Genomic DNA, 24,023 nt, shown 5'->3' with positions numbered 1-24,023 from the left:
GCATAGATACCCCACTTTTTTAACCAAATCCTGGGGCTTGAACTCAAGATATGAGCACTGTCCTTGGGCTTTCTCAAGGCTAGAACTCTTCCACTTGACCCACAGCACCACTTCCAGCTTTTTTCTATATATGTGGTACTGAGGAATCAAACCCTGGTCTTCGTGCATGCTAGGCAAGCACTCTACCACTAGGCCAAACTTCCAGCCTTACCCCATGTTTTCTAATATCATTTGTTATCAAGATGGTCCTTTTTCTTTTGTGCATTCTTGGTATCCTTTTTGTGGTGCTGCATTGATTGATACCCATCATTGAAGATTAATTCACTATATGCCCATGAGCTTATTTTTGGATACTCAGTTCCACTACATTGGTTTTGGGGTCTTAGTTTATACCAGGACCAAACTGTTTATTGCTGAATTTTTTATTGCAGAATTTGACGTCAAGAAGTATAATGGCTTCAAGTTTGTTCTTCTTGGTCAGAATTGCTTTAGATTTGGGGCATCAATTAAAATTTCATTTCACTTCTAATCACTCTTTTGCTTTTGAAGCCACTGCTTGTGTCTTCTATATGAATTTTAGAATTTTCTTTTCTATTTCTGTGAAAAATAACATTTAAGTTAGTTTGCAGAGCATGTAGATTACTTTGAGTAGCATGGTCATTTTGCTTATTTTTTCCAGCTTATGAACAGATGACACTTTTGTTTCATTTTGTCTTTATCAGTATTTTATAGTTTCAATGTACAGGTCCTTTACGTCCCTTGAAACTTATTAAGTAGAAAAATAAATAGAAGAAAATATCCCTGAGGTAAAAAAGCACTGTCTAAATATTTCAGACAAAATTGATTCCCTGGCTGATTCATTTATTTATTTACTCATCCATTCATTACTTTATATGTCCTGCACATTAATAGAAAAGAATTTCCTCTGTAATTTACATAAGCATTACCCTTTTATCAGTTCTATTTTCCTTTAAGTCTTACTTACCTACTTATATTCAGATGTGGTATTGTCCTCTTAATGTCTTGTACTTTATAATGCTTTTTTTTGTCGGTTGTGGGGCTTGAATTAAGGGTCTGAGCTCTTCAGCTCAAGACTAGTGCTCTACCACTTGAACCACAGTGCCACTTCTGGGTTTCTGGTGGTTAATTAGAGATAAGAGTCTCATGGATTTTCGTTCCTGGGCTGGCTTTTCACCGTGATCCTCAGATCTCAGCCTCCTGAGTAGCTAGGATTACAGATGTGATCTATCATCGTCTGGCTAGAGTGCTTTTTTTAAAAAAAAAAATTAAATCCGTGTTTGACATGTACCTTGTACTTTGTTTTCTGTTTAGTAATTCAGGGTATATCAGTTATATCATTCTTCATTTTATTGTTTAATCGGTATTCTTTAATACTTTGTGTACCATGACATATACTGGAAGGGAATATTTCAAAGTGACCTCTAGAGTACCAGCTGTGTGTAGGTATAAAAGATATTCTTATGCTGACCTTGATACTCATGCTACTTTCTTCCTAGAGAACAGGTGTTATTTCTTTATGACACTGATTGTCCTAAGATAAAACTGAAAATTCTAGGATTTTTCATTTTAGGTCAGATTATACTCTGAAATATTATTCTTTAACTGAAAGCATATAACATTATATGTAACTTTATAAAAAGACCTCAAAAACCAGCAATGAGCTATTTAGCAGAAAATGGCAAAAAAGAAGGTGGTGTAAATTCCCATATAATTTGTTGTTAACAAGAGTATCCTTCCTATTTCCACATAAATTTTAATTTTCTTTTCATTATATTTTTATTATTATTGTTATTGTTATTATGTAGTTGTACAATTCCATATGTCAGGTTATGAGTACAATGCATCTTGATCAATGCCAGCCAGCCCTTCCATCGTTTTCTATTTTCCCACTACCCAATCCTACCCTCAAATTATGTAGATCAGTTTTTACATAATGTACAATAAATATAATGACTGCATTTGCTCATGCTTCCTCCCTCCTTTTGTGTATCCTGCTTATTTTTTTTGTCAGAAATGGGACTTGAATTCAGGTTCTGGGTGCTGTCCCTGAGCTCTTTTGCTCAAGACTAACACTCTTCCACTTTGAGGCACAGCTCTACTTCCAGTTTTCTGGTGGTTAATTGGAAGTAAGAATCTCCTGCCTGGACTGGTTTTGAACTGTGATCCTCAGATTTCAGCTTCCTGAGAAGCAAGGGTTAGAGGTGTGATCAACCTTCTAATATTCTTTTCAAAGCTGGGTTTGTTTGTTTTGTTGGTCTTGGGGCTTTAACTCAGAGCCTGGGTGCTGTCTCTGAACCTCTTTGTGCTCAAAGCTCAAAGCGTTCTACCATTTGAGTCATAGTGCCACTTCCAGATCTTTCTGAATAGTTTATTTGAGATAAGAGTCTTAGGAACTTTTCTTCCTGGTCTGGCTTCAAATTGCAATCCTCAGATCTCAGCCTCCTGAGTAGCTAGGATAACAGATAACAGATGTGAGCCACTGGCACCTGGCTTTTAAAATGGTTTTTTTTGTTGTTGTTGTTTTGTTTTGTTTTGTTTTTAATGCCTTAAGAAATAACTCACTGAGCTAAGTGTCAATGACTCATACCTGTAATCTTCAAAACTCAGGAGGCTGAGAGCCAAGGAACTCACTTTGAAGTCAGCCTGGGAAGGAAAACCTCTGAGACTCTTATCTCCAATTAACTAATAAAAAGCCAGAAGTAGAGGTGTGACTCAGGTGGTAGAGTGCGAGCCAAGAGTGAAAAAGCTAAAGTACAGTGCCCACAGCCATAAATTCAAGCCTCAGTACTTATGCAGAAGATAATTTATATTCAATTGTTCTCTAACAGAGCTTTCATAAAATCTGAATATTTAAATCTTTCTATATAAAGTTTTGGTACCAACACTAGCATGTCCAAAGAATGTAAATCATATTAGCCTTCTCTCTGCCATTCACTTACTGAATTAAGGTAGCAGTACCTCTTTAGAATTTGAATCTTTAGTCTCAGGGAACCATTAGTTCTAAGGATATTGGCAATCCAATTTTCTTGTTTAGGCCTGATTCTATAACCAGTATTTATCTTAAGTGCTAATAAAAAATATACTCCATTTAGAAATCCATTTGTGCTAAAATGTGGATAGCTGGAAGTGGCACTGTGGCTCAAGGGATAGGGCGGTAGACTTGAGCTGAAGAGCTCAAAGATAATGCCCAGGCCCAGAGTTCAGGGCCCAGGAATGACAAAAAACAAAAACAACAACAAAACAAAGCAAAATAAGTACAGTTCATGGGCTAGGAATTTGGCCTAGTGGTAGATTGCTTGTTTAGCATGCATGAAGACCCAGATTTGATTCCTGGGTAACACATACATAGAAAAAGCCAGAAGTGGTGCTGTGGCTCAAGTAGTAGAGCCCTAGCATTGAGAAAGCCCAAGGATAGTGCTCAAGCCCCGAGTTCAAGCCCCAGGACTGGCAAAAAATATGGGTAGTACTTTCTCTAACAAAGAGTTCATATGACTATGTTGGCTTATGTGTGAAACTTGTAAGCACTCATTTTCTCTGAGTAAGTTCAGAATCAATTGAAGTAGAAAGATAATGAGAGTCAAATAAATGAAGATTAAATATGATCTTACTGATGAAGGTGACTAGAGAAAATGATTTTAGTATGTACTTCACAAAACTGGAACATAAAATATAGTAGATTTGCTCACTCATAAGCAATTCTTTTTTTTTGTCAGTTGTGGGACTTGAATTGTAGATTTGGGCATTGTCCCTGAGCTCTTCAGCTCAAGGCTACCACCCTACCCCTTGAGCCACAGCACCACTTCTGTTTTTCTGGTAGTTAATTGGAGATTCACGGACTTTAGTGCCTGGGCTGGCTTTGAACCACAATTTTCAGAGCTCAGCCTCCTGAGTAGCTAGAATTACAGGCGTAAGCCACTGCACTCACAAGCAATTCTGAAAACAAAGAAACAAAAACTGTAAGGCTTTAACCAAAAGTGAGTTCATCATTGTATGGCCAGTCAGAATATAGAATTTCCTTAAGCATATAGGCTTCTGGGAGGAAAGCAGAGGGCAAGAATCTAAGACAAGCTTACTCAACTGTTGATTCTAAACATACTTGTCATATAACTCATTCCTCATCCCGTGGAGAGAAAATCAGAAGTGCTCGTCTATTTGAATTTCTTCCACTTGGAAATATAAGTAAGATTAAGTTTTCTCTGTAATACAGCTCAGTGATATATTCAGTATTGTCATTTGTTTGGACTGACTACCTCTTAAGGACCAAAAAATAACCACAATTTTACTAAAACAAAAATGATATTTTAGGAATACTTAAGAACTGTACAAATAGCTCAACTTCAAAGTATCGGGTTAATGACATACCAGTAGCATATTAAAATCTCCCAAACAAGGAAGGGAATGTGGCTTTGTGGTAGAGTGCCTAGCATACATGAAGCCCTGAGTTTGATTACTTAGTACTACATACACAGAAAAAGCCAGAAGTGGTATTGGTGCTCAGGTGGTATTGTGCCAGCCTTGAGCAAAAGAAGCTCAGGGACACCCTAAGCCCTGAATTCATCAAGCCCCAGGAGTGGCAAACAAACAAACAAAAACTCCAGCGAATGGTATAATAAAGAATGAGGAAATGCCTTTTGAATGCCAGTGTACCAAAAGGAATTTATTCATAAATATCTAGCAAGTGAGAACAGTAAACACTGTACTGCGTGTGTGCATCCATGTGTGTACACATATGTGCACACACACACACAACAGAACTGTGTCTTGAATTTGGTGCCTCATACTCTCACTTGACTTTTTTACTCAAGGTTAGCACTCTTCCACTTTAGCCATACCTCCACAGATTTTTGCTGGTTAATTGGAGATGAGTCTCATGGACTTTTCTGCTCAGGCCAGAATATAGTACATTTTGAGAAGCATATGTTCCTTCACTTAACTCTTGCTAGAATTCTACAATGAGGTTTCAAGAGAGAAATTTGCTATAACTTGTTTCATGTAAGGTCAACACAACAATAACCTATATGGCATGGTAGAAGGTCATTAAGAAGGTGGGAGAAGGAGATTAAGGGAATTCCAGAGAAGAGAAGAGAAGAGAAGAGAAGAGAAGAGAAGAGAAGAGAAGAGAAGAGAAGAGAAGAGAAGAGAAGAGAAAAGAGGGAATTAGAATGTCATTTTATTGGATGGGTGATCATGGAGAATGTCAGGACAATGAAGAGTGAATGTATGTTGGCAAGTATGTGTGATGATGGAAATAAGAACAATATGAGTAATGGTAGAAACACTGGAAATCCCTGGGCTAATGAAGGCAGGGACAAAGGGAATGAAAGTCACATGGAGAGCTAAGAATGATAGTGACAGTTATCATAGTGTATATGGTAATATGAATGACAAGAATTGTTTATGTCCCTGCTTAACGTTGTATATGCAGTAAAGGGAAAGTAGTGATTATGTGGGGAAAAGACAGAATGATAGTGGGACGCTGGGATGACTATGTGTGAAAATGTGCATAGAACATTTTGAATAATGGGATTACAGAGGGGATAATGTACTCTGATAGTGGAAGGTAGAGACGTGATAGAACTGACAGATGTGTGTGTAATGCTAAGGAAAATGGGAAGTGTGTCCATGAAAACAGAATAACACACTGAGCATGATTAAGATCGCAGTGAATGAAAAGGTATGCTAATTTTGAATGAGTGAATAGGTCTGGCCATTGTAATTTTCTTTTAGTTAGATGTCAAGCATTATCAATTTTATTTTTTAGCATAAAATGTTGCTAGTGTGTGTGTGTGTGTATGTGTGTTAAGATGTTTTAGTATTCCTATAAATCTTCTTGACCTTTGGAGGTACACATATCTACAGTAGATATTTTCAAGTCTTTTATTTCACTACTAGCATTTGAACAAAGGAGTTTACACTTGCAAGGCACATATTGTACTACTTTGACCCATGCCCTGCCAGCATTTTTTGCTTTAGTTATTATTTTCATAAAAACTTTAGATTTATGCCCAGGCCAGCTGGATGATATTCTCCCTATCTATGCTTCCTACACACTTGGGATGACAGGCTCTTACCACTGTTCCCAGCTTTTTGTTGGTTATCTTGGCTGGCCTGGAACTGATATCTTTGATATATCTACCTCTGAAATAGAATTAGAGGCATCAGTCACCACACCCAGCCCAAAGTTTTGCCTTTAAGAATTTGTTATGCAATCTTGGTGCCACTAGTTCATGCCTGTTATCCTAGCTCCTCAGGAGGATCAGATCTGAGAACTCAGTTTAAAACAAGTCCAGTCAGGAAAGTCTGTGTTATTCTTTTTGGTTTTTCTTTTTTTTGGTCAGTTGTAGGACTTGAACTCTGGGCCTGGATGCTGTTCCTGAGCTCTTCAGCTCAAGGCTAGTACTCTAACATTTGAGCCACAGCACCACTTCCCCATGTTACTCTTATCTCCACTAAACACCCAAAATAAAAAAGCTGAAATATGGTTCAAAAAGTAGAGCACTAGACCTTAACAAAAAAGCGTCTAGGCCCTGATTTCAATCTCCAGGACCAGCATATTTGTTAGGCAGGACCACGCAAGAAATAAACTGAAAACTTGTAGCCACAACTGCAGAAGCCAGGCCCGTATGAATATCCCATGCCACATGAATTAAGAATTATTTTGTTGTAGTTGGTGGGAACTAGCGTAGACCCCATACCTGTTTGAATTTCTAGTACTTGTTTTTATTCCCTTGAATCTTTTTTTTTCCAAAGAAGCATCTTTTATTATTCATATTTTAAAACTGATTATAATTATTCATTTTCTTTTTTAATCTAAAGAAGTGAATGTTCTTAAGTTAGAGATGTAATGTCCCATTAACTTTATCTGATTTTAACCTGAAAATGTCCTTATTTTAGGAAGTCCCTGAAGAAAAGAAAACCATGATTCTCTTTATCTTCTGGACAGTTATTTGTAAACCATTATTTTCATATTGTCTGGTGCATAACAGGATCATTCTTTTTTGGGGGATCATCCCTTACAATAAAGCCTTGATAACCATTTTCTACATAACATGAAAAAGCATAATTTTCATTTGTTAAAAATAAATTCAAAGGTTTAATTCCTATGACTTTGGGAGTTCTGCAGATCAACTCATCATGAAATTCAAGTAACCTGTAACCTAATCTGTTTTATTGGTGTTTCATATCAGAGTCTGTTGAAGAAGCATCAAAGGATATTTGTGAGTTTGACTGCTAGTGGATATATATTTTTTTGAATCTTTTAGGAGGTTCTTTCTCCAGTTTTTGGTAATTTCCTTTTATAAATTTACTGATCCGTACTCGCTGGCAGTCCTTCAAAGACCTCCAGAGTTCTCCCTTTGATTTTTATTTTGCCACTGCTGGGGCTTGAACTCAGGGCCTTGGCACTATTCTTGGGCTTTCTCACGGTTAACATTCTACCAGTTGAGCCACAGCACCACTTCTGGCTTTTTCTATGTATGTGGTACCAAGGAATCGAACCCAGGTCTTCATGCATACTAGGCAAGCACTCTACTACTAGGCCAAACTTCTTTCTCTTTTGTGACACTAAGTTCTGTGAACTTTAGCAACCTTGGACTTCCTGTCTTCCATATCTGTCACCTTTGTTTGAAGGGCTCCATGTTTTCAGCATCTGTCAGGGATCACTATTTTTCATTGATTGGTGTCTAATGTCCTGAAAAATACTTTTTCATATTTTTGTCCAATTTGTGGGGAAGAGCAGTACAACACTGGAGTTTAATCTCAAGGCCTTATGTTATCCCTTGGCTTTTCCCACTCATGGCTATCACTTGAACCACCTCCGCTTCCTCCCTCTGTTTTCTTTTTAAGGTTTTCTGTTCCTTTTACACTTTTTTTTTACCTTCTCTGCTGCCAAGTATTAGATATAAAGTAATAGTTGTGTTCATGACAGTTGCTTTTGTTGTTGCTATCTCATGAGTTCCTCCCAAGAACAAGAAATTCATTCAAAATTGGGGATTGGAGGAAGAATTTGGGCTGCATATGTAGCCACATAATCTAAGGGTAACTTAAGGTCAAACTCCTATCTTGGGAAACTTCCAAGTAGAAAAACAAGTTATGTAGTCTTATTTTTGCCAAGCTGGCCTCTGCAATCTTGTTGATATCTTCCTCCAAAGTTGTTGGCATCACAGACATAAGCTGCTTTGATTGCCTGAATAATTGCATTTTAATAACATATCATAAGGAAATAAGAGAGGATTTGTAGAGATATTTGTGTGGGGGGGAGTTGCACAATGAAAATGAACAAAAATAACTTGAAATATTTTTGTCAAGTAGATAAATGTCTATGATGGAATATCATACAGAGTAGGCTTTATGTCATGCAAAATGTTCTGTCAGAATAATTATGATAGAATATTGTGCAAAAGTCTCAGAAAAGCCAGGTGCCAGTGGCTCCTACCTTAAATCCTAACTACTCAGGAGGCTAAGATCTGAGGATCATGGTTTGAAACCAGCCCTGGTAGGAAAGTTTGTGAGACTCTGGTTTCCAATTAATCCCAGAAAAACCTGGAAATGGGGCTGTGGCTAACATGGTACAGTCTTAGTTTTGAGCAAAAGGAGTGCCAGATAATACCCAGGCCCAGAGCTCAGGACCCAGGACTGGCAAAAAAAATTCAGATGATGTTTATTAGTTGTACTTATCCAAATGCAAATGCATATATGATGATTGGGTGGGAATAGACCATTCTTTCAGCATGTTTCAGGTCAACTTTATTTCATAATCTGAAATCTGGAAATGTCCACCATAAGCTGAATTCTATGAGGATTTTTCTGAGTCTAACTCCATATTGTTAAAATTATCCATGAGTTCCCAGCTAGGTAAGTTTTCTATTAATAGTGAATATGAAAAACATATGGTGCTAAATTATGTTTGAATTATCTGAGGCCACTGCAATACGCCAAGAGATTTTTTTTCCAGTGCAAATCAGAGGGGCTTCATGTTACAAATTGCTATGAACTCATAAAGTTTTTATGCAATTATATAGCAAATAAACATCCTTACAATGTCCACATTCCATGTGGTTCAACTTGGAGACTTCCTCTCCTTTTTTCTTTTTTCTTTTTTATAGCTCCCTCCCTCTCCCTCTCCCTCTCTCCCTTGTTCTCTTTCTTGTGCATGTACTGGGGCTTTAACTCAGGGCCTGGGAACTGATCCTTTTTTTTTTCATTCTACCATTTGAGTCACAGCTCCACTTCCAGGTTTTGGTGGTTAAATGGAGATAAGAGTCTCATAGACTTTTCTGCCTGGGTTGACTTCAAACTACAATCCTCAGATTTCAGGCTCCTAAGTTAGATTACAGGCACGAGCAACCAGCTGTTTGACCCTTTGTCTCTTTTGATAATCTTTGCTCATTAACGGTATGTGCATTTGCTGAGATATAACAATTTAAGTTGGGTAATAACTGTTGAAACTCTCGTACAAATAATTTCTTCTTTTATGTAGTCTCAAATTTCTGCCCCATATAATTTCTTTCTCCTTAAGAAAATCTGAAGCCGGGCACGGTGGCTCATGCCTGTCATCCTAGCTACTCAGGAGGCTGAGATCTGAGGATCTAGGTTCAAAGTCAGCCTGAATGTGAGATTCTTATCTCCAATTAACCTCCAATGGGAAAATGGGAAGTGGGGCTGTGGCTCAAGGGTAGGGTGGCAGCCTAGAGCTGAAGAGCTCAGGGACAATGCCAGGCCCAGAGTTCAAGCCCCATTACCCACAAAAAAAAGACAAAAAAGGAAAATCTTAGCCTGCTTTTAATTCTAGCCACTCTAGAGGCTGAGATCTGAGGATTGATGTTCAAAACCAGCCTGGGCACAAAAGTCCTTGATACTCTCATCTCTAATTAACCACCAGAAAACTGGACGTGGCACTGTGGCTCAATGTGGTAGAGTGCTAGCCTTGAGCTAGACAGCTTAGGGACAGTGCCTAGGCACAGAGTTCAAGCCCCACAACCAACAAAAAGAAAATCTGAAAGTGAAAATATGGCAAAAGAGGTAGAGCTCAATTCTTTAGGGATAAAGGTAAACAAAAGTATATGTCCCTGAGTTCAAGCCCCATCACTGATATACAAAATATAATATTCTTGTAAGGTATTCTATGGGTAATGCATTAACTGTTTTGTTCACCAGAAAAAGTCAATATTCCTCTTTCAGTATCTCCCTCCCGACTTATGGGTACTGCAGCTTACGCTTGAGGCCAAGGCCTTTAACTTTATAACCACAGACTCTGTGGAAAGCATTATATATAGTATCCCTTGCCTCCTTCCCTTTAGGGTGTGCTGGTTCAATTGGTTGAGGAGTGGACACACACCAAGTGGAATCTCATAATTAGTTCCCTAATCTCCATGCAGTGCAAGAATATAGAAAGGGCTCTTGATTAGAGGTACCCACCAGGCCACAGCCATAAGGGGCAAGACTCTTGCTGAGTCATCCCCTCCGCCCATGAACATGAATTTGCTGAGTCATTTTCTGCCCCCCTGCCCTGCATGTTGCCAAGTCAGGCTCTTTCCCCACTTCACCTGCAAACTTGTATCTACTGAGACTTCCTTCTCCCCTCCCCTTCCTAATGTTATGTTTTACCTACGGGGAAGGCCTAACTTTCTCAAAAAGACTATATAAAGAGGATGAAAGTCAAGAAATCAAGAGAAAACAGCATATTCAACAAAAGGTTGATAAATCAAATATATAAATGCTTGGGTCAAAATTTTAATTTATTTTTGTTACACACGAAAATAGTTACACACAAGGGTACCAATCCAATGTCACATCAAAGCAACCTTCTAAAAAAGCAATGTGGGGCCAGATGTTTGGCCTAGTGCTAGAGTGCTTTCCTACCATATGTGAAGACTCCTGTTGGATTCCTCAGTACCACATACACAGAAAAGCTGAAGTAGTGCTGTGGCTTGAGTGGTAGAGCATTAGCCTTGAGAAAGCCCAAGGATAGTGCTCAGGCCCTGAGTTCAATCCCCAGTACTGGCAAAAATACAAAATAAAAATAAATAAAAAAGCAATGTGGCTGGGAAGGTGGCTTAATGTTAGAGTGCTTGCCTAGCATGCATGAAACTCTAGGTAGAGTGCTAGCCTTGAGAAAATCCCAAGGACAGTGCTCAGACCCTGAGTTCAAGCCTCATGACTAGCAAAAAATAAAATGTATGTACAGACACATGTGCGCACACACACACACACAGCATACCACACATACAAAGTTTATAGCCACTTGACTCATAATAGCTACTAATTGGAAGAAATCTTGAAATACATCTAGCCAGTCCCCAATTTTGTTGATGTTATTGTTGATGGTGTTGTTGTTTTTGTTGTTTGTGCTGGTCTTGGGGCTTGAAGTCAGACCTAGGTACTGACCCCTGAGCTTTTGTGCTCAAGGCTAATGTTGTAATGTTGTATCACTTGAGCCACAGCTCCACTTCTGGTTTTTACTGGTTAGTCGGAGATAAGAGTCCCATGAATTTTTGTGACTGGGCTAGCTTTGAACCATGATCCTCCTATCTTAGCCTTCCTAGTGGCTTGGATTACAGGTATTGAGTAAACAGCCACAGGCTCAGCCACAAAATTTATTGTTGATTTTATTGTTTTGATTTTCTATTTCTTGGAGTTCCACATTAAAGTGTTTAATAAGACTGTTTACGACTCCCCCCAAAATGATAGAATAAAGATAAAACAATCTCCTTCCTAAAATAGATACACGATTTGTACACGATTTTGAATTCTGATGTTTTCATTATTTTATAAAAATGTTTTTTTCCACACTACTTATCTGAAATATAAATTAAAATTACCAGAAAATGACAAAAATACACATTCAATTAGCAAAAAAGGGAAAAGTCTGTTACAAGATACTAAGAAGGTATATTTACTCTTACTCTTGGGTGTGTGCTGACATTGAAATAAATATTAAAAAGCATTGGGGAAGCTGGGCACCACTGGCTAAGTATTGTCTGTGGGGAATGCTTGAATACATTATGGTACACACCTATCATAGAATATTATGCACCGATTCAAAAGAATGAATTGTTTTAAAAAAGTAGGTTGTTGTTAAAGAATACAAACCAGATGCATAAAAGCTTATAGAATATGATCTTAGTTATTGCAAAATAATAAAACTATGACCTTTGGGATATGGAAGTATAAACACAGGGTTAATGCATATCTGACAGGTAGAGTAGAAGTGAAAGAATAAGTAGCAAGCAAAATACTGTAATTTAAAATACGTAATTTAAAATATATCAATATTTGCTATAAGTGCTATATAAAAGGTACATGAGCTGGGCACAGTGGCTCACACCTGTAATCCTAGCTGCTCAGGAGGCTGAGATCTACGAATATAGGTTCAAAGCCAGCCAGGGCACAAAAGAACCTGAGACTCTTATCTCTAATTAACCTCTAGGAAGTGGGGCTTGGCTCGAGGGTAGAGTGGTAGCCTTGAGCTGAAGAGCTTAGGGATAGCTCCTAGGCCCAATTTCAAGCACCATGACCTCCTCCCCCCCCAAAAAAAAAGGTACATTGGGCCGTGAGTTTGGCCTAGTGGTAGAGTGCTTGCTTAGCATGAATGAAGACCCCCAGGGTCCGATTCCTTAGTACCACATACATAGAAAAAAAAGCCAGAAGTGTTGCTGAGGTTCAGGTGGTAGAGTTCTAGCTTTGAGGAATTCCGAGGACAGTGCTCAGGCCCTGAGCTCAAGCCCAGGACTGGCCAAAAAAGGGGGGGTACATGAATCCGGGCACTAGTGGCTCATGCCTGAAATCCTAGCTACTAGTAGGATGCTGAGATCTTAGGATCAAAGTTTAAAGCCAGTCCGAGCACTCTTATCTCTAACCACCAGAAAACCAGAAGTGGCATTATGGCTCATCCTGGTAGAGCAATAACCTTGAGCTGAAGAGCTCAGGGACAGTGCCCAGGCCCAGAGTTCAAGCCCCATGACTGACCAAAAAAAAGAGGTACATGAGATTAGCATTCATCATAAAGTAGTGAGATTTAGAATGATGTTTACTTAATTTCTAAAATATTTTTGATAGTGTTTGAATTTTTAGTGATCTATGTGCATTATTTCCACAACAAATATTCGTGTGATGAAGTAAATTTATCAAAGCAAAACTGTTTCCTGGATTTATTTTAGTAATAGGTTTGACACATGACTAATGTACTGATTAAAGATTATTAAATGTATAAAATTTGCTAGATCTTGCTCTACGTGCTGAGGATATAACATGAATGAAACAGACAACAATACATCAGCTGAAAAACCTTATAGTCTGATGTGGGGAGAAGGCATAACAAGAAGGGATGGTGGAAAGGAGAATCAGTTTGGTACCTCTAGGCAATTGGAGAAGTGAGGTAGTTGATTAGATCACAGATCTAGAATTTATGGGATAAGTTATGACCTGAGGTGCTGATGTAGAAGCTGATAGCATATGAGATGCATTTTAGACCTCCTTTCCTGAGTCTGATCACGTCCTACTGCAGACACTTTACAGAGGAAGTGCTGAGGAAAAACAGGCAGCTGACAGGGGTAGGTTGCTATGCAACAGATGAGGAAAGTCATCCAGCCAGGCAGAATTGATGTTGGCCTTTGGGGACCAAATGCTGCAGTCCTTCCTACCATTATCTTCCTTTCATATTCAGGCTCCTGGAAGGAGCTTATGGCAGAATTAATAGGCCATCCACAGAGTTCTGCCTTGGATTTTGGAGCGTTATCAGTTTAGTTTGAGTCACCTTACATCTGTATATCATTTTCTTCCATGGTGAGTTTGTCCAGTCATCCCAGAAGCACAGCAACCTGTGTCTTTCCTTGGGCAGGACTCACTTGCCGTGTTTGCCATTTTGTATATTGAGAAAAGAGGCTCAGAGAAGTTGAGTGACCCAAGGAGGCTCACAAAGTCAGATACAGGCAGCCAGTACACAGTCGTTGGAATTCTCAAGTCCAGCCCAGTTTCTCCCTGCAGGGCAGGCACATAAGCATCTGACTGTCCTGTCAGGCTGAGCAGGCACAAGGAAGGCCTGGGGGACAGTGTGACAGCATTACTCATAGAAAGATGCCTGTGGGTGGGAGCACAGAATGGATTCCAAAGAGCAAGGTCTACCTGGCTGGATCCCCACAGAACTCAGAACATGAGTTTAGACTCCATAGAACCTAAATAAATTTATTTCACTTGGTGCAGGTGTTGCGGTGGGGGAGGTTTCATGAGCTTTGCAGTCAGGAAAACACAGACCCAAAATTTGCCTTGTCTGGCTAATGCACTGCCTGTGTCTCAGTTTCTAGGTGTTTTAAAATGGGGGTGCTGGCACCCACTCCCCAGGGCTGTTGGGAAAGGGAAGCACAGACCCTACTGTGAAGTACAAGCTGTGCCTTTCCTTCCCCCACATTTCCTAAAGTATTTCCATGTCTGGAGCTGGAAAAAAAATAGAGCAAGAAATAATCTACTGTTCTTTTTAGTCTGGCAGCTAGAGGGGAGAGGGTAACATGGAGTCTTGTGAGGTATTGCTACTTTAACTCCACTCTGGCTTTTTCGGTCTTTTTATTTCCTGTGTCACGAAGTAGGTCAACTGCACAGACGTCAAACACTTGTTGCAATCAGGCACCCCCTATATTGATACCTCAGTTGAGACCTAACCGGTGCTAGGCAACAGGGTGGATAGATGAGAGGACCTGACTGGAAGGGCTCTGCATAGGGGAGGGGGGAGGGACAGAATAGAGACGCAATGCGGAATAGGTAGGGGGGCCCTTTGAGGGGCTAAGGGGTGGAACCTAGAGCCCTAGGCTCCTCTGTCAGGGAGGCGTGCACAGAAAGAGGAGGAACCTTTTCAACCAGTGGAGTTGGTTGGTTGTGAGCGGTGTATTGGCAAAGAAGCAAGCCGGTGGGAGGGTGAGGAGGGGTGGTTGTTCCTCCATGCACACATGCGCACAGTGGTCTCCTGGAAGAAGCTTTTGTTGGGAAAAGGGGCGGGGCTTTTATTTGGTCAGTTAGGCCTTGCGCATGCGCGTCTTGTCCTCAGGCGGTGGGTGGTATATTAGTCAAAGAGGCGGGGTCGTCGCTGCCGCGCTGGCATTTTCTCCTGGGTTGGGAGACAGTGAGGTGCTGGGAGCCAAACTCCGCAATCCAGATCCTGAGGAGTGAAGAAGGCAGACGCTGAGGGGGTTGGGGTTGGGGCCATGGAAGGCAAGGTGAGATTATCCCCCCGACAGGGCATCTTTCCCCATCGTAGTGCGGCCCCCCCCTCCATTTTTAATTTCCAGTTCCATTACCTCTCGATTCAGAGACCCCTTCCGCTGCCTGAAACCCGTCTCCCCGCCCCCCAATCCTTCCTGATTTGAAACACTCATTCCTTATGAGAACTCAGCTCACAGAACCCTTCTAGGTTTTTTGATAATATCTATTTTAAATGTCCGTTGAAATTGGCATATTCGAATGCCACCCTAACCTCACCCCCACCCACGCTTCTTTCTGCTTTCTAAATCGCTATGTGAAGACCTTCCCGGCCAGCTTGTGGAGATTCGGAATCTCCATCGGGAAATCCATTTACTTTTCCCGCCCCATTCTGGCTGGTTCTTGAAACCCAGCACCTCGTTTCTCTCCTCAGCTTCCCACCAGACCACACCCCCCTATCCGGCCCCTTGTATCTATCTCTGCCTTCCTCAGTGTAATGCCTCGCCTCTCTTTGATCACCCCACCCCCTAGGCTCCGCTCTTGCCTGAGACGGGAGCCATGGCTCAGAACACGGACTGTGGCGCGGGCCTTCTCGGCATCCAGGTGAGCTCCTTTCCTTACCCCGCCATTTCTCAAGCGGGAGAGCCTCCCTCTTAGGGCTTCTTCACTTTCCCAATTGCCAGAGTCCAGTTTGTCCTTTCGTGCCTAGAGTCCATTGGCTCTCTTTTTTCCAGCATTTAGGGGAGGGGGAGGGGCATCCCTTTTCTGCTGTTAGTCCCTGCTCAGAGAAAGGGGAGACCCTGTTAGGTAAGGCAATTTGCCCAGAGACTGTCTGTTTGCAAGGAACCTTTTTTTCCCCCCATTCCTGATGCATGCCAAGCAGTCTGTCGCCCCTGCCCCCATCCTCCCACCTTTCTCCTGCATTTTTCACCCTTTGCGATCCCGCTTAGCCTCAACTCCTAGCGCCGCCTCACATACTGAGTTCCTACTGCTAACCTCGTGGGCCCTCCTCAGTGCCCCACCCCACTCCACGCTGCCTCCTCAAGCGGCTCCACCCCTCTCCCCCTCCCCCACATTTACCACTATTTGTGCTGGCCCCACCTCCTCCTCCCTTTGACCCTGGTCTGCCCCCTAGATCTCTATCTCAGGCTGGCCTGTTTGTACACTGTCTGCCTCCTGCTGAGCTTTCCAGCTATGCTCGGCCACCCCTTTTCTGCCTTTTGAGGCCTGGATATTTAGTTGGGTTTTTTTTTCCTCTCTCTCTCCTGTATTTTCAGGCTGAGGCCTCTGTAGAAGACAGCGCCTTGCTTATGCAGACCTTGATGGAGGCCATCCACATCTCAGAGGCTCCACCTACTAACCAGGCCGCAGCAGTTGCTAGCGACCAGACTGCTAGTCCCCAGAATTTACAGCCTCAAACTGCCAATGCAGTGGATGATACTGAGGTTTCAGTAGCAGCCGCTAGGCCTAAGACACCTTTTAGAGGCCAGAATGATACCACAAAAGGCCCAAATGGTGTTTATGATTTCTCTCAGACACATAATGCCAAGGAGATGCCCAATGGCCAGCCTAAGGCATCTGTTAAGTACCACAATGCCACTCTAAGGGGCCCAAATGCTGCCTATGAGTTTGCCCATGCGGGAAACACCGGTGAATTGCCCACTAGCAAGTCTGAGATGGCCGTTAAGGCACAGAAAGCCACTACTAATTTGGGCCCAAATGCCAACTACAATTTCTCTCCATCTCCTAAGGCCAGTGAGATAGCTAACAACCAGCCTAAGACGGCCTTCAAGGTGTGGAATGATACTACTAAGGTTCCTACAGCTGATAGCCAGAACCAGAACATAAATGAGGCCAAAATGGCCACTTGCCAGAGTGACATAGAGACCAACTTAGGTATATATGAACCTGATGGTGCAGCTGCACAGACATCAGTGGATGGCTCCCAGGCTCAGAATCTGGAGTCTCGTACTATAATTCGTGGCAAGAGAACCCGCAAGGTGAGATCTCTGCTAATGTTATCCTTCTTTGAGGTTTCTTTTAAACAAAAATACATGTAAATATAATTATTCAACTGGTTTGTAGTAGATATTGAGTTAAATGTTTTCTTTTGTCCACAAATTGATGAACAGTTAATACAGAGACACAGATATATACTACCTGTGTATAATTCTGCTTATATTCAGATAGCAGCCATTGTGTGTTAGGACTCAAGCTAGGTGCACTCATACAGGTTTCTTCATTAGATCTGTAATTACAGGTACCTCCTTACTAGGGACTATAATCTGAGGGTTTTTGTTGTCTATTTTTGGTGATACTGCTGTTGGAACTTGGGGCCTTGTGCTTGCTGTGTACTGTACTAAGGAATTAGGCCCCCTACCCCTTTTTAGTTTAGGTGTTTTTTTTTTAGGGATAGCTTTGAATTAGGATACTCCTACCTTCAACTCCTCTGCGCTGAGATTTCAGGTGTAAATGACACTATACCGGGCTTGTTTTGAGGATAGGGTCTCAGTAACTTTATTTTTTGCTATGGCTGGCCTCAAACCACAATCCTGTCTTCTACCTTCTGAGTAGTAGTTGGGGTTTAAGGTATGGACCACTACATCCAAACTCCTAGTTTCAGTTATACAGAAAAAGAAGCTTAAGTGTAAGCAAGGTGAAATACCTAAATGATTCATTCAGGGCTACACAAACAAAGTAATGGTAGGCATAAGAAGAGGAAAAGCAACCTTTGATTGCTCTCTCTTTGGGTTGGAGAGGAAATCCCTTCCTTTTAGACTGTAAAAGGTAGGTCTAGAATTCAAGGTGGACCAGTGTCTAGTGGGCCCTGCTATCGATGTTGGTGAGTGTTTAGAGGTAGATACAGGAAGGGCACAGGAACAATTAGTAACCTCAGAATTATTTTTGATGATGCAGATTAATAACTTGAATGTGGAAGAGAGCACTGGGGATCAGAGACGGCCTCCACTGTCTGGAGGAACATGGAGATCTCCACCTGTTCCAGTGACCACTCAAAACGCACCTGGTGCACCCCCTCATGTGCTCTGGCAGACTCCACTGGCTTGGCAGAATCCATCTGGCTGGCAAAACCAGACAGCTAGGCAGACCCCACCAGCACGTCAGAACCCTGTGGCTAGGCAGACCCCAACAGCCTGGCAGAATCCAGTTGCTTGGCAGAATCCAGTAATCTGGCCAAGCCCTGTGATCTGGCAGAATCCAGTGATCTGGCCAAATCCTATTGTCTGGCCTGGTCCAGTTGTCTGGCCAAACCCTGTAGCCTGGCAGAATCCTCCTGGATGGCAGACTCCATCAGGATGGCAGACACCAGCTAGCTGGCAGGGCCCTCCCGATTGGCAGGGCCCTCCTGATTGGCCACTACCACCTGATTGGCCACTTCCACCTGATTGGTCACTTCCCACTGACTGGCCAATTCCACCTGACTGGATAACTCCCGATTGGCCAATTCCACCTGACTGGCAGAACCTGCGACCCTCACCTAACCTTCGACCCTCCCCCAACTCTCGTGCCTCTCAGAATCTGGGTGCCCCACAACCCCGAGATGTGGCCCTTCTTCAGGAAAGAGTAAGAGCTGTCCCTCCACTTTTTACTTTCCTCCTTTTTATATTATGGTTGTTCTTTCATTTATAATTAGCCAAGTTTTCTGCAAATACAATTCTCTTTCTTTTTCTCTTCCAAGGCAAATAAGTTGGTCAAGTACCTGATGCTTAAAGACTACACTAAGGTACCCATCAAACGCTCAGGTAGGCATCCAAGGCCCCTTCCATGTATTTTAACGACATTCCTTTGCTTTTGCTTATGTGTCCCTTCCTTTTTTGTGTGTGCTAGTACTAGTGCTTGAATTCAGGACCTGATCACTGTCCCTTGAGAGTTTTTACTTAAGGTTGGTAATCTTCCACTGGAGCCACACCTCCAATTCCAACTTTGGCTGTAAATTGAAGATAAGATTCTCATGAACTTTCTCCTTCCCTAGGCTGCCTTTCAACTGTGATCCTCAGATCTCAGCCTCTTGAATAGCTGGGATTGTAGGCATGAGCTGCCCGTGCCTGGTACCTTTAGTCCCTGTCCTTTCCATTCCATACATAGGTGGTTCCTTTTTTACATCTTGGAGTATCCTGAGTATGCTATACTCAGCAGGCTTGGCAAAGGGACTACTGCTTTGTTCCTCTGGCTCATTCAAGTTGCCCCCTTCTCCTACAGAAATGCTGAGGGACATCATCCGAGAATACACTGATGTTTATCCAGAAATCATTGAACGTGCTTGCTTTGTCTTGGAGAAGGTAAGAATGCAGCCCTGAAAGAGTGGAATAATGGAAAAAATCTTGATTTCAAAGATTTCATGGGATTCCTACTGGGTGTTTAGGGCAAGTTTCACAGGGACTGCCTGTGGGTATCTTATGACAAGTTTTGTAATCTCATCCTCTGTTTTCTTACCCCTGTAGAAATTTGGGATTCAACTGAAGGAAATTGACAAAGAAGAACACCTGTATATTCTAATCAGTACCCCTGAATCCCTTGCTGGCATACTGGGAACGTAAGATGGGAAAGGAGGTGGAAAGGAAAATGATCTTTCTCAGAAACTTTTTCTAAGAGTTTCAAATTATTAGGTTTAGGGTTGAATAGGATGTCAGGGGTAAAGCTGAGGTATAATTTTCCCCTATCTCAGAGTATTGAAGAAGCTAGTTGGGTATGCCGAGGTGTGTTCGTGCAAATGCCTACTGAAAACATATTCTTTTTATACTTCTTTAGGACCAAAGACACACCCAAGCTGGGCCTCCTCTTAGTGATTCTGGGCATCATCTTTATGAATGGCAACCGTGCCAGTGAAGGTGAGTGGCTGGACTTGTAGTAGGGGGTTGGTCACAAACTGATTTCCAAGCTCATTCTGTATGCCCTTTCTCCTCTTGCCTCCTACTGCAGCGGTTCTTTGGGAGGCACTACGCAAGATGGGACTGCGTCCAGGGTATGATTGGGCACTCATCTCTTGGTGTTTGAATCATATTTTGGCAACAGAGGATGGTCACAGAATTACATTAACCTGGTTGTCTGGTGAGGAGGGGTGTTTGGGGAGGTTCAGAGCCCAAGGATGTGATCTGGGTAGATAGAGAAACAGTTCTGAATTTTTCTTCTTTTCATATTTCTGACTCAGTGCTTGGAAAGCTCTTTGCCTTTAGGTAAAGTCATAGTCTGATTATATTTTTCTTTTTTTAAAAAAAAAACTATCAGGGTGAGACATCCCCTTCTTGGAGACCTGAGAAAACTTCTTACTTATGAATTTGTAAAGCAGAAGTAAGTAATATAATGTATGAGGGCCATTTTCTTTCTTTCTTTTTTTCTTTCTTTCTTTCACAGTGTTACTGTATATATGTTCACAAAGAAACTAGTCTGTACTCATTCCTTATTGAGTATATTTCTTAAGGTTGGAAATTTCTGCCATATAGTTGTCTTATAAGTGAAACTTGTCCACGGTCTTTAAGATAGACATTCTCAAGGCTATATCAGTTAGATTTGTTTGTGCAGCAGTGTAATGATTACAATAGGCCTATCCATGGCTCAACAGGATTACAAGAACATGGAGCTAGAAATTTGGCATATGAAGTAAGATTGATGTTTGTTTTTGTTTTTTTTTCTGTGACTCTATATACTTATTTAGCTGTGCATGATTGCATACTGACACAGGAATACAAAGATCCAATTATTAAATGCTCTTAAATTGTGTTTGGGAATGAATATAGTGTAAGAGAGTTTTATTTGAAATAAATATTGAACTCTTGAGTTTCTTACGTATTGGTATGCTTTTATTCTGCCTGGGTAGGTTGACACAGACTTTCTCACTCTTTCAGATACCTGGACTATAGACGAGTGCCCAACAGCAACCCTCCTGAGTATGAGTTCCTCTGGGGTCTCCGTTCCTACCATGAGACTAGCAAGATGAAAGTGTTGCGATTCATTGCAGAGGTAATAGAAGAACTGCTCTAGAATTGATAGGTTAAGGGACATATCCATGGCTCGGATGATAGGTTAAGTTAAAGGATAAAGTATATCCATGGTCCAGAGCAAGAATGATGATATATATCCTAGGTATATTGCTATTGCTGTGTGAACAATAATGAAATAAGGTCCTTGATATGTTGATGGTTAATGTATATTAAATTTTTTTAAGTTTTTTTTTTTAATTTCTGGGCATTGGTGGCTCACTCATATAATCCTAGATACTCAGGAGGCTGAGGTCTGAGAATTGAGGTTCAAAGCCAGTCCAGGCAGGAAAGTTCATAAAACTCTTAGCTCCAGTTAACTACCAACCTCTGCCTCCCCTGAAGTGGAATTGTAGCTGAAGTCATAGAGTAAAAAGCTCAGGGACAGCATCAAGGCCCTAAGTTCAGGTCCTAGAACTGGCATCTTTTTTGGGTATTTTTGCTAAATGATCTCAATGTGGACTCCTAAAAAGTAACATTCAAGCTGGGTGGCACTGGTGACTCACAATTGTAATACCAAGATCTTAAAATCATGGTTCAAAGCCAGTCCAGGATACATTTTTTTGGTCAGGGCTTGAACTCATGGCCTGAGCACTGTCCTTGGGCTTTCAAAAGGCCTAACACTCTACCACTTGAGCCACAGCACCACTTTTGGCTTTTTTAAAAAAAATATATGTGGTACCAAGGAATTGAACCTGGGTCTTTGTACGTGCTAGGCAAGTACTCTTACCAATAGACCAAATTCCAGGGCCCCAGGAGACTCTTATCTCCCATTAACCACCAGAAAAGAGGAAGTGGTGCTGTGGCTCAAAGTAGCAGAGTGCTAGCTTTGAGCTAAAGAGCTCCCAGACCCAGAGTTCAAGTCCCACAACTGACAAAAAGAAGTTACACTCATGGAAAAACAGAATGATCCTTGCCAGCGCCAAGGATAGGATGGGGCATGAGAGGAGGCTGGTTAAAGTGTATGAAATTTCAGTTAGAGAGGATAAATAGTTTCTTCAGATTAAATGCCATATTTTGAAAACCAAATTTTTCTCCTAAGCTTTATTACAGTATAATTGGCAAATATATATATATGTATATATATATATTATATATGGGCCACATGATTTTATTTTTATTTGTATTAACTGTTCTTTTCACTTAGTTTTAACTGATTACTAAAAATTGTGTATATTTGTGGGGTTCATTGTTGTGTTTGATGATATATGTATATTGTATAATAACCCATTACTTCATATGTTTACCTTTTTCAATTATTAACATTTAAAACCAATTATCTGCAACTTTCAAATATGTAATACATAATTACTAACTATAGTCATCATTGTATACCATAGGTCTATAGGACTTATCTAACTCAATCTATCTGAAATTTCATATCCTTTAAATAATACCTTTCTGATGCTTGCTCACTTCACTCTAGGTCTTGGCAAATCACCATTCTACTTTACTTAGGAAATTGGCTTTTTGGAATTTTACCAATAGGAGATCACATAGTAGTATTTGTCTTTCTGTAGCTGGCTTGTTTAGCATAGTGTCCTTTAGATTTATCCATATTGTCAACAAATGCCTGGATTTTGTTACTTTTAAAGGCCAAGTAATATTCCATTTTGTTGTGTGTGTGTATATATATATATATTGGAAGACATTTAAGATTGTATGTTGTGGCTATATTATAAATTGAGTTTTATTTTGTTTTGTATTTCTCATCTCAGGTTCAGAAAAGAGATCCTCGTGACTGGACTGCACAATTCATGGAGGCTGCAGATGAGGCTTTGGATGCTTTAGATGCTGCAGCAGCTGAGGCTGAGGCCCGGGCTGAAGCAAGAAACCGAATGGGGATTGGAGATGAGGCTGTGTCTGGTCCCTGGAGCTGGGATGACATTGAATTTGAGCTGCTGACCTGGGATGAAGAAGGAGATTTTGGAGATCCCTGGTCCAGAATCCCATTCACCTTCTGGGCTAGATACCACCAGAATGCCCGCTCCAGATTTCCTCAGACCTTCACTGGTCCTATTATTGGTCCTGGTGGTACAGCCAGTGCCAACTTTGCTGCCAACTTTGGTGCCATTGGTTTTTTCTGGGTCGAGTAATATATTGGGTAAGCATATCTATTTGGATTGGACAATTGAGGTTCTTGGGAACAGAGATAATAGGTTTGATGAGGTCAAATTTGTATGCATAAAACTAGGAATCATAAGAAACCCATGGTGGGGAGATGAGGGAAATAGGAGCAATATTTGGTGCCATGCTTCTCCTATTTAATGCATATCATTGATATTTTTAAACCTTTTTCTTTCTTAGGTTCATGGATGCTGTTCGTCAGTTGGAATAGTTTTTCCCCAAGTGAGGCTGAAGCCTCAGATTCCTTCTAAACTTATCTATCTAGAGAGCCACGTCCTGTTGATGGAAAGTGGCATGCAAGATAAATTCATTTGCTGTTCCTGTCTGTTGCTTTGTTTTTTTTCTTGTGTGCTGTCAAGTTTTGGTATCAGAAATAAACGTTGAAATTGCAAAGTGAATTTGATGTGCTTTGTGTTGTTTTCTATATTTAGGAAGATAACAGTACCTTTCATGGGAAAAGACACTAGCTCTAAGCTAAGCGCAGATGAGCTTTCAAGATAATAGAAATATGTATTTATATGGCTAATAAATTAGGAATCAAACAACAGAGGGATCAATGAACAAAGGTGTTAATGAGACCCAATAACTAATATTTAGTAAATTCCATATAAGCAACTCGTGTGAGATATGCTGGGGGCATTGATTCAATTTCAAACATTAGAAATGGGATACTGAAGAAAAGTGAGACTGTTAATA

At 41.0% G+C, this 24,023-nt stretch overlaps 1 protein-coding gene across 3 annotated transcripts in view; it reads left to right on the top strand.

Moving 5' to 3' along the window:
- Maged1 (MAGE family member D1) overlaps window positions 1–23,725 on the top strand; it is a 93,304-nt gene extending 69,579 nt beyond the window's left edge. For 2 of the 3 annotated variants that reach the window (XM_090326621.1, XM_090326622.1), the window contains exons 2-13: window positions 15,739–15,810; window positions 16,485–17,207; window positions 18,124–18,789; window positions 18,905–18,968; window positions 19,426–19,505; window positions 19,668–19,759; window positions 19,975–20,054; window positions 20,146–20,188; window positions 20,452–20,514; window positions 21,069–21,183; window positions 22,919–23,304; window positions 23,508–23,725. In XM_090326621.1, the coding sequence (XP_090182747.1) occupies window positions 15,766–15,810; window positions 16,485–17,207; window positions 18,124–18,789; window positions 18,905–18,968; window positions 19,426–19,505; window positions 19,668–19,759; window positions 19,975–20,054; window positions 20,146–20,188; window positions 20,452–20,514; window positions 21,069–21,183; window positions 22,919–23,296 (2,349 nt within the window). In that variant the 5' untranslated portion in view covers window positions 15,739–15,765 and the 3' untranslated portion in view covers window positions 23,297–23,304; window positions 23,508–23,725. Of the gene's footprint in view, window positions 1–15,062; window positions 15,225–15,738; window positions 15,811–16,484; window positions 17,208–18,123; window positions 18,790–18,904; window positions 18,969–19,425; window positions 19,506–19,667; window positions 19,760–19,974; window positions 20,055–20,145; window positions 20,189–20,451; window positions 20,515–21,068; window positions 21,184–22,918; window positions 23,305–23,507 lie in introns of those variants that run through there. The other variant, XM_090326620.1, reaches the window with a different exon arrangement.
- The last annotated feature ends 298 nt before the right edge of the window (window positions 23,726–24,023 follow it).

This window comes from Megascapheus bottae, chromosome X, assembly GCF_031878675.1.
Source record: "Megascapheus bottae isolate mThoBot1 chromosome X, mThoBot2.hap1, whole genome shotgun sequence".
In the NCBI taxonomy this organism is placed as follows: domain Eukaryota; kingdom Metazoa; phylum Chordata; class Mammalia; order Rodentia; family Geomyidae; genus Megascapheus; species Megascapheus bottae.
Note: the sequence above shows the minus strand (reverse complement) of the source record. Positions and strands in the feature narration are given on the sequence as shown.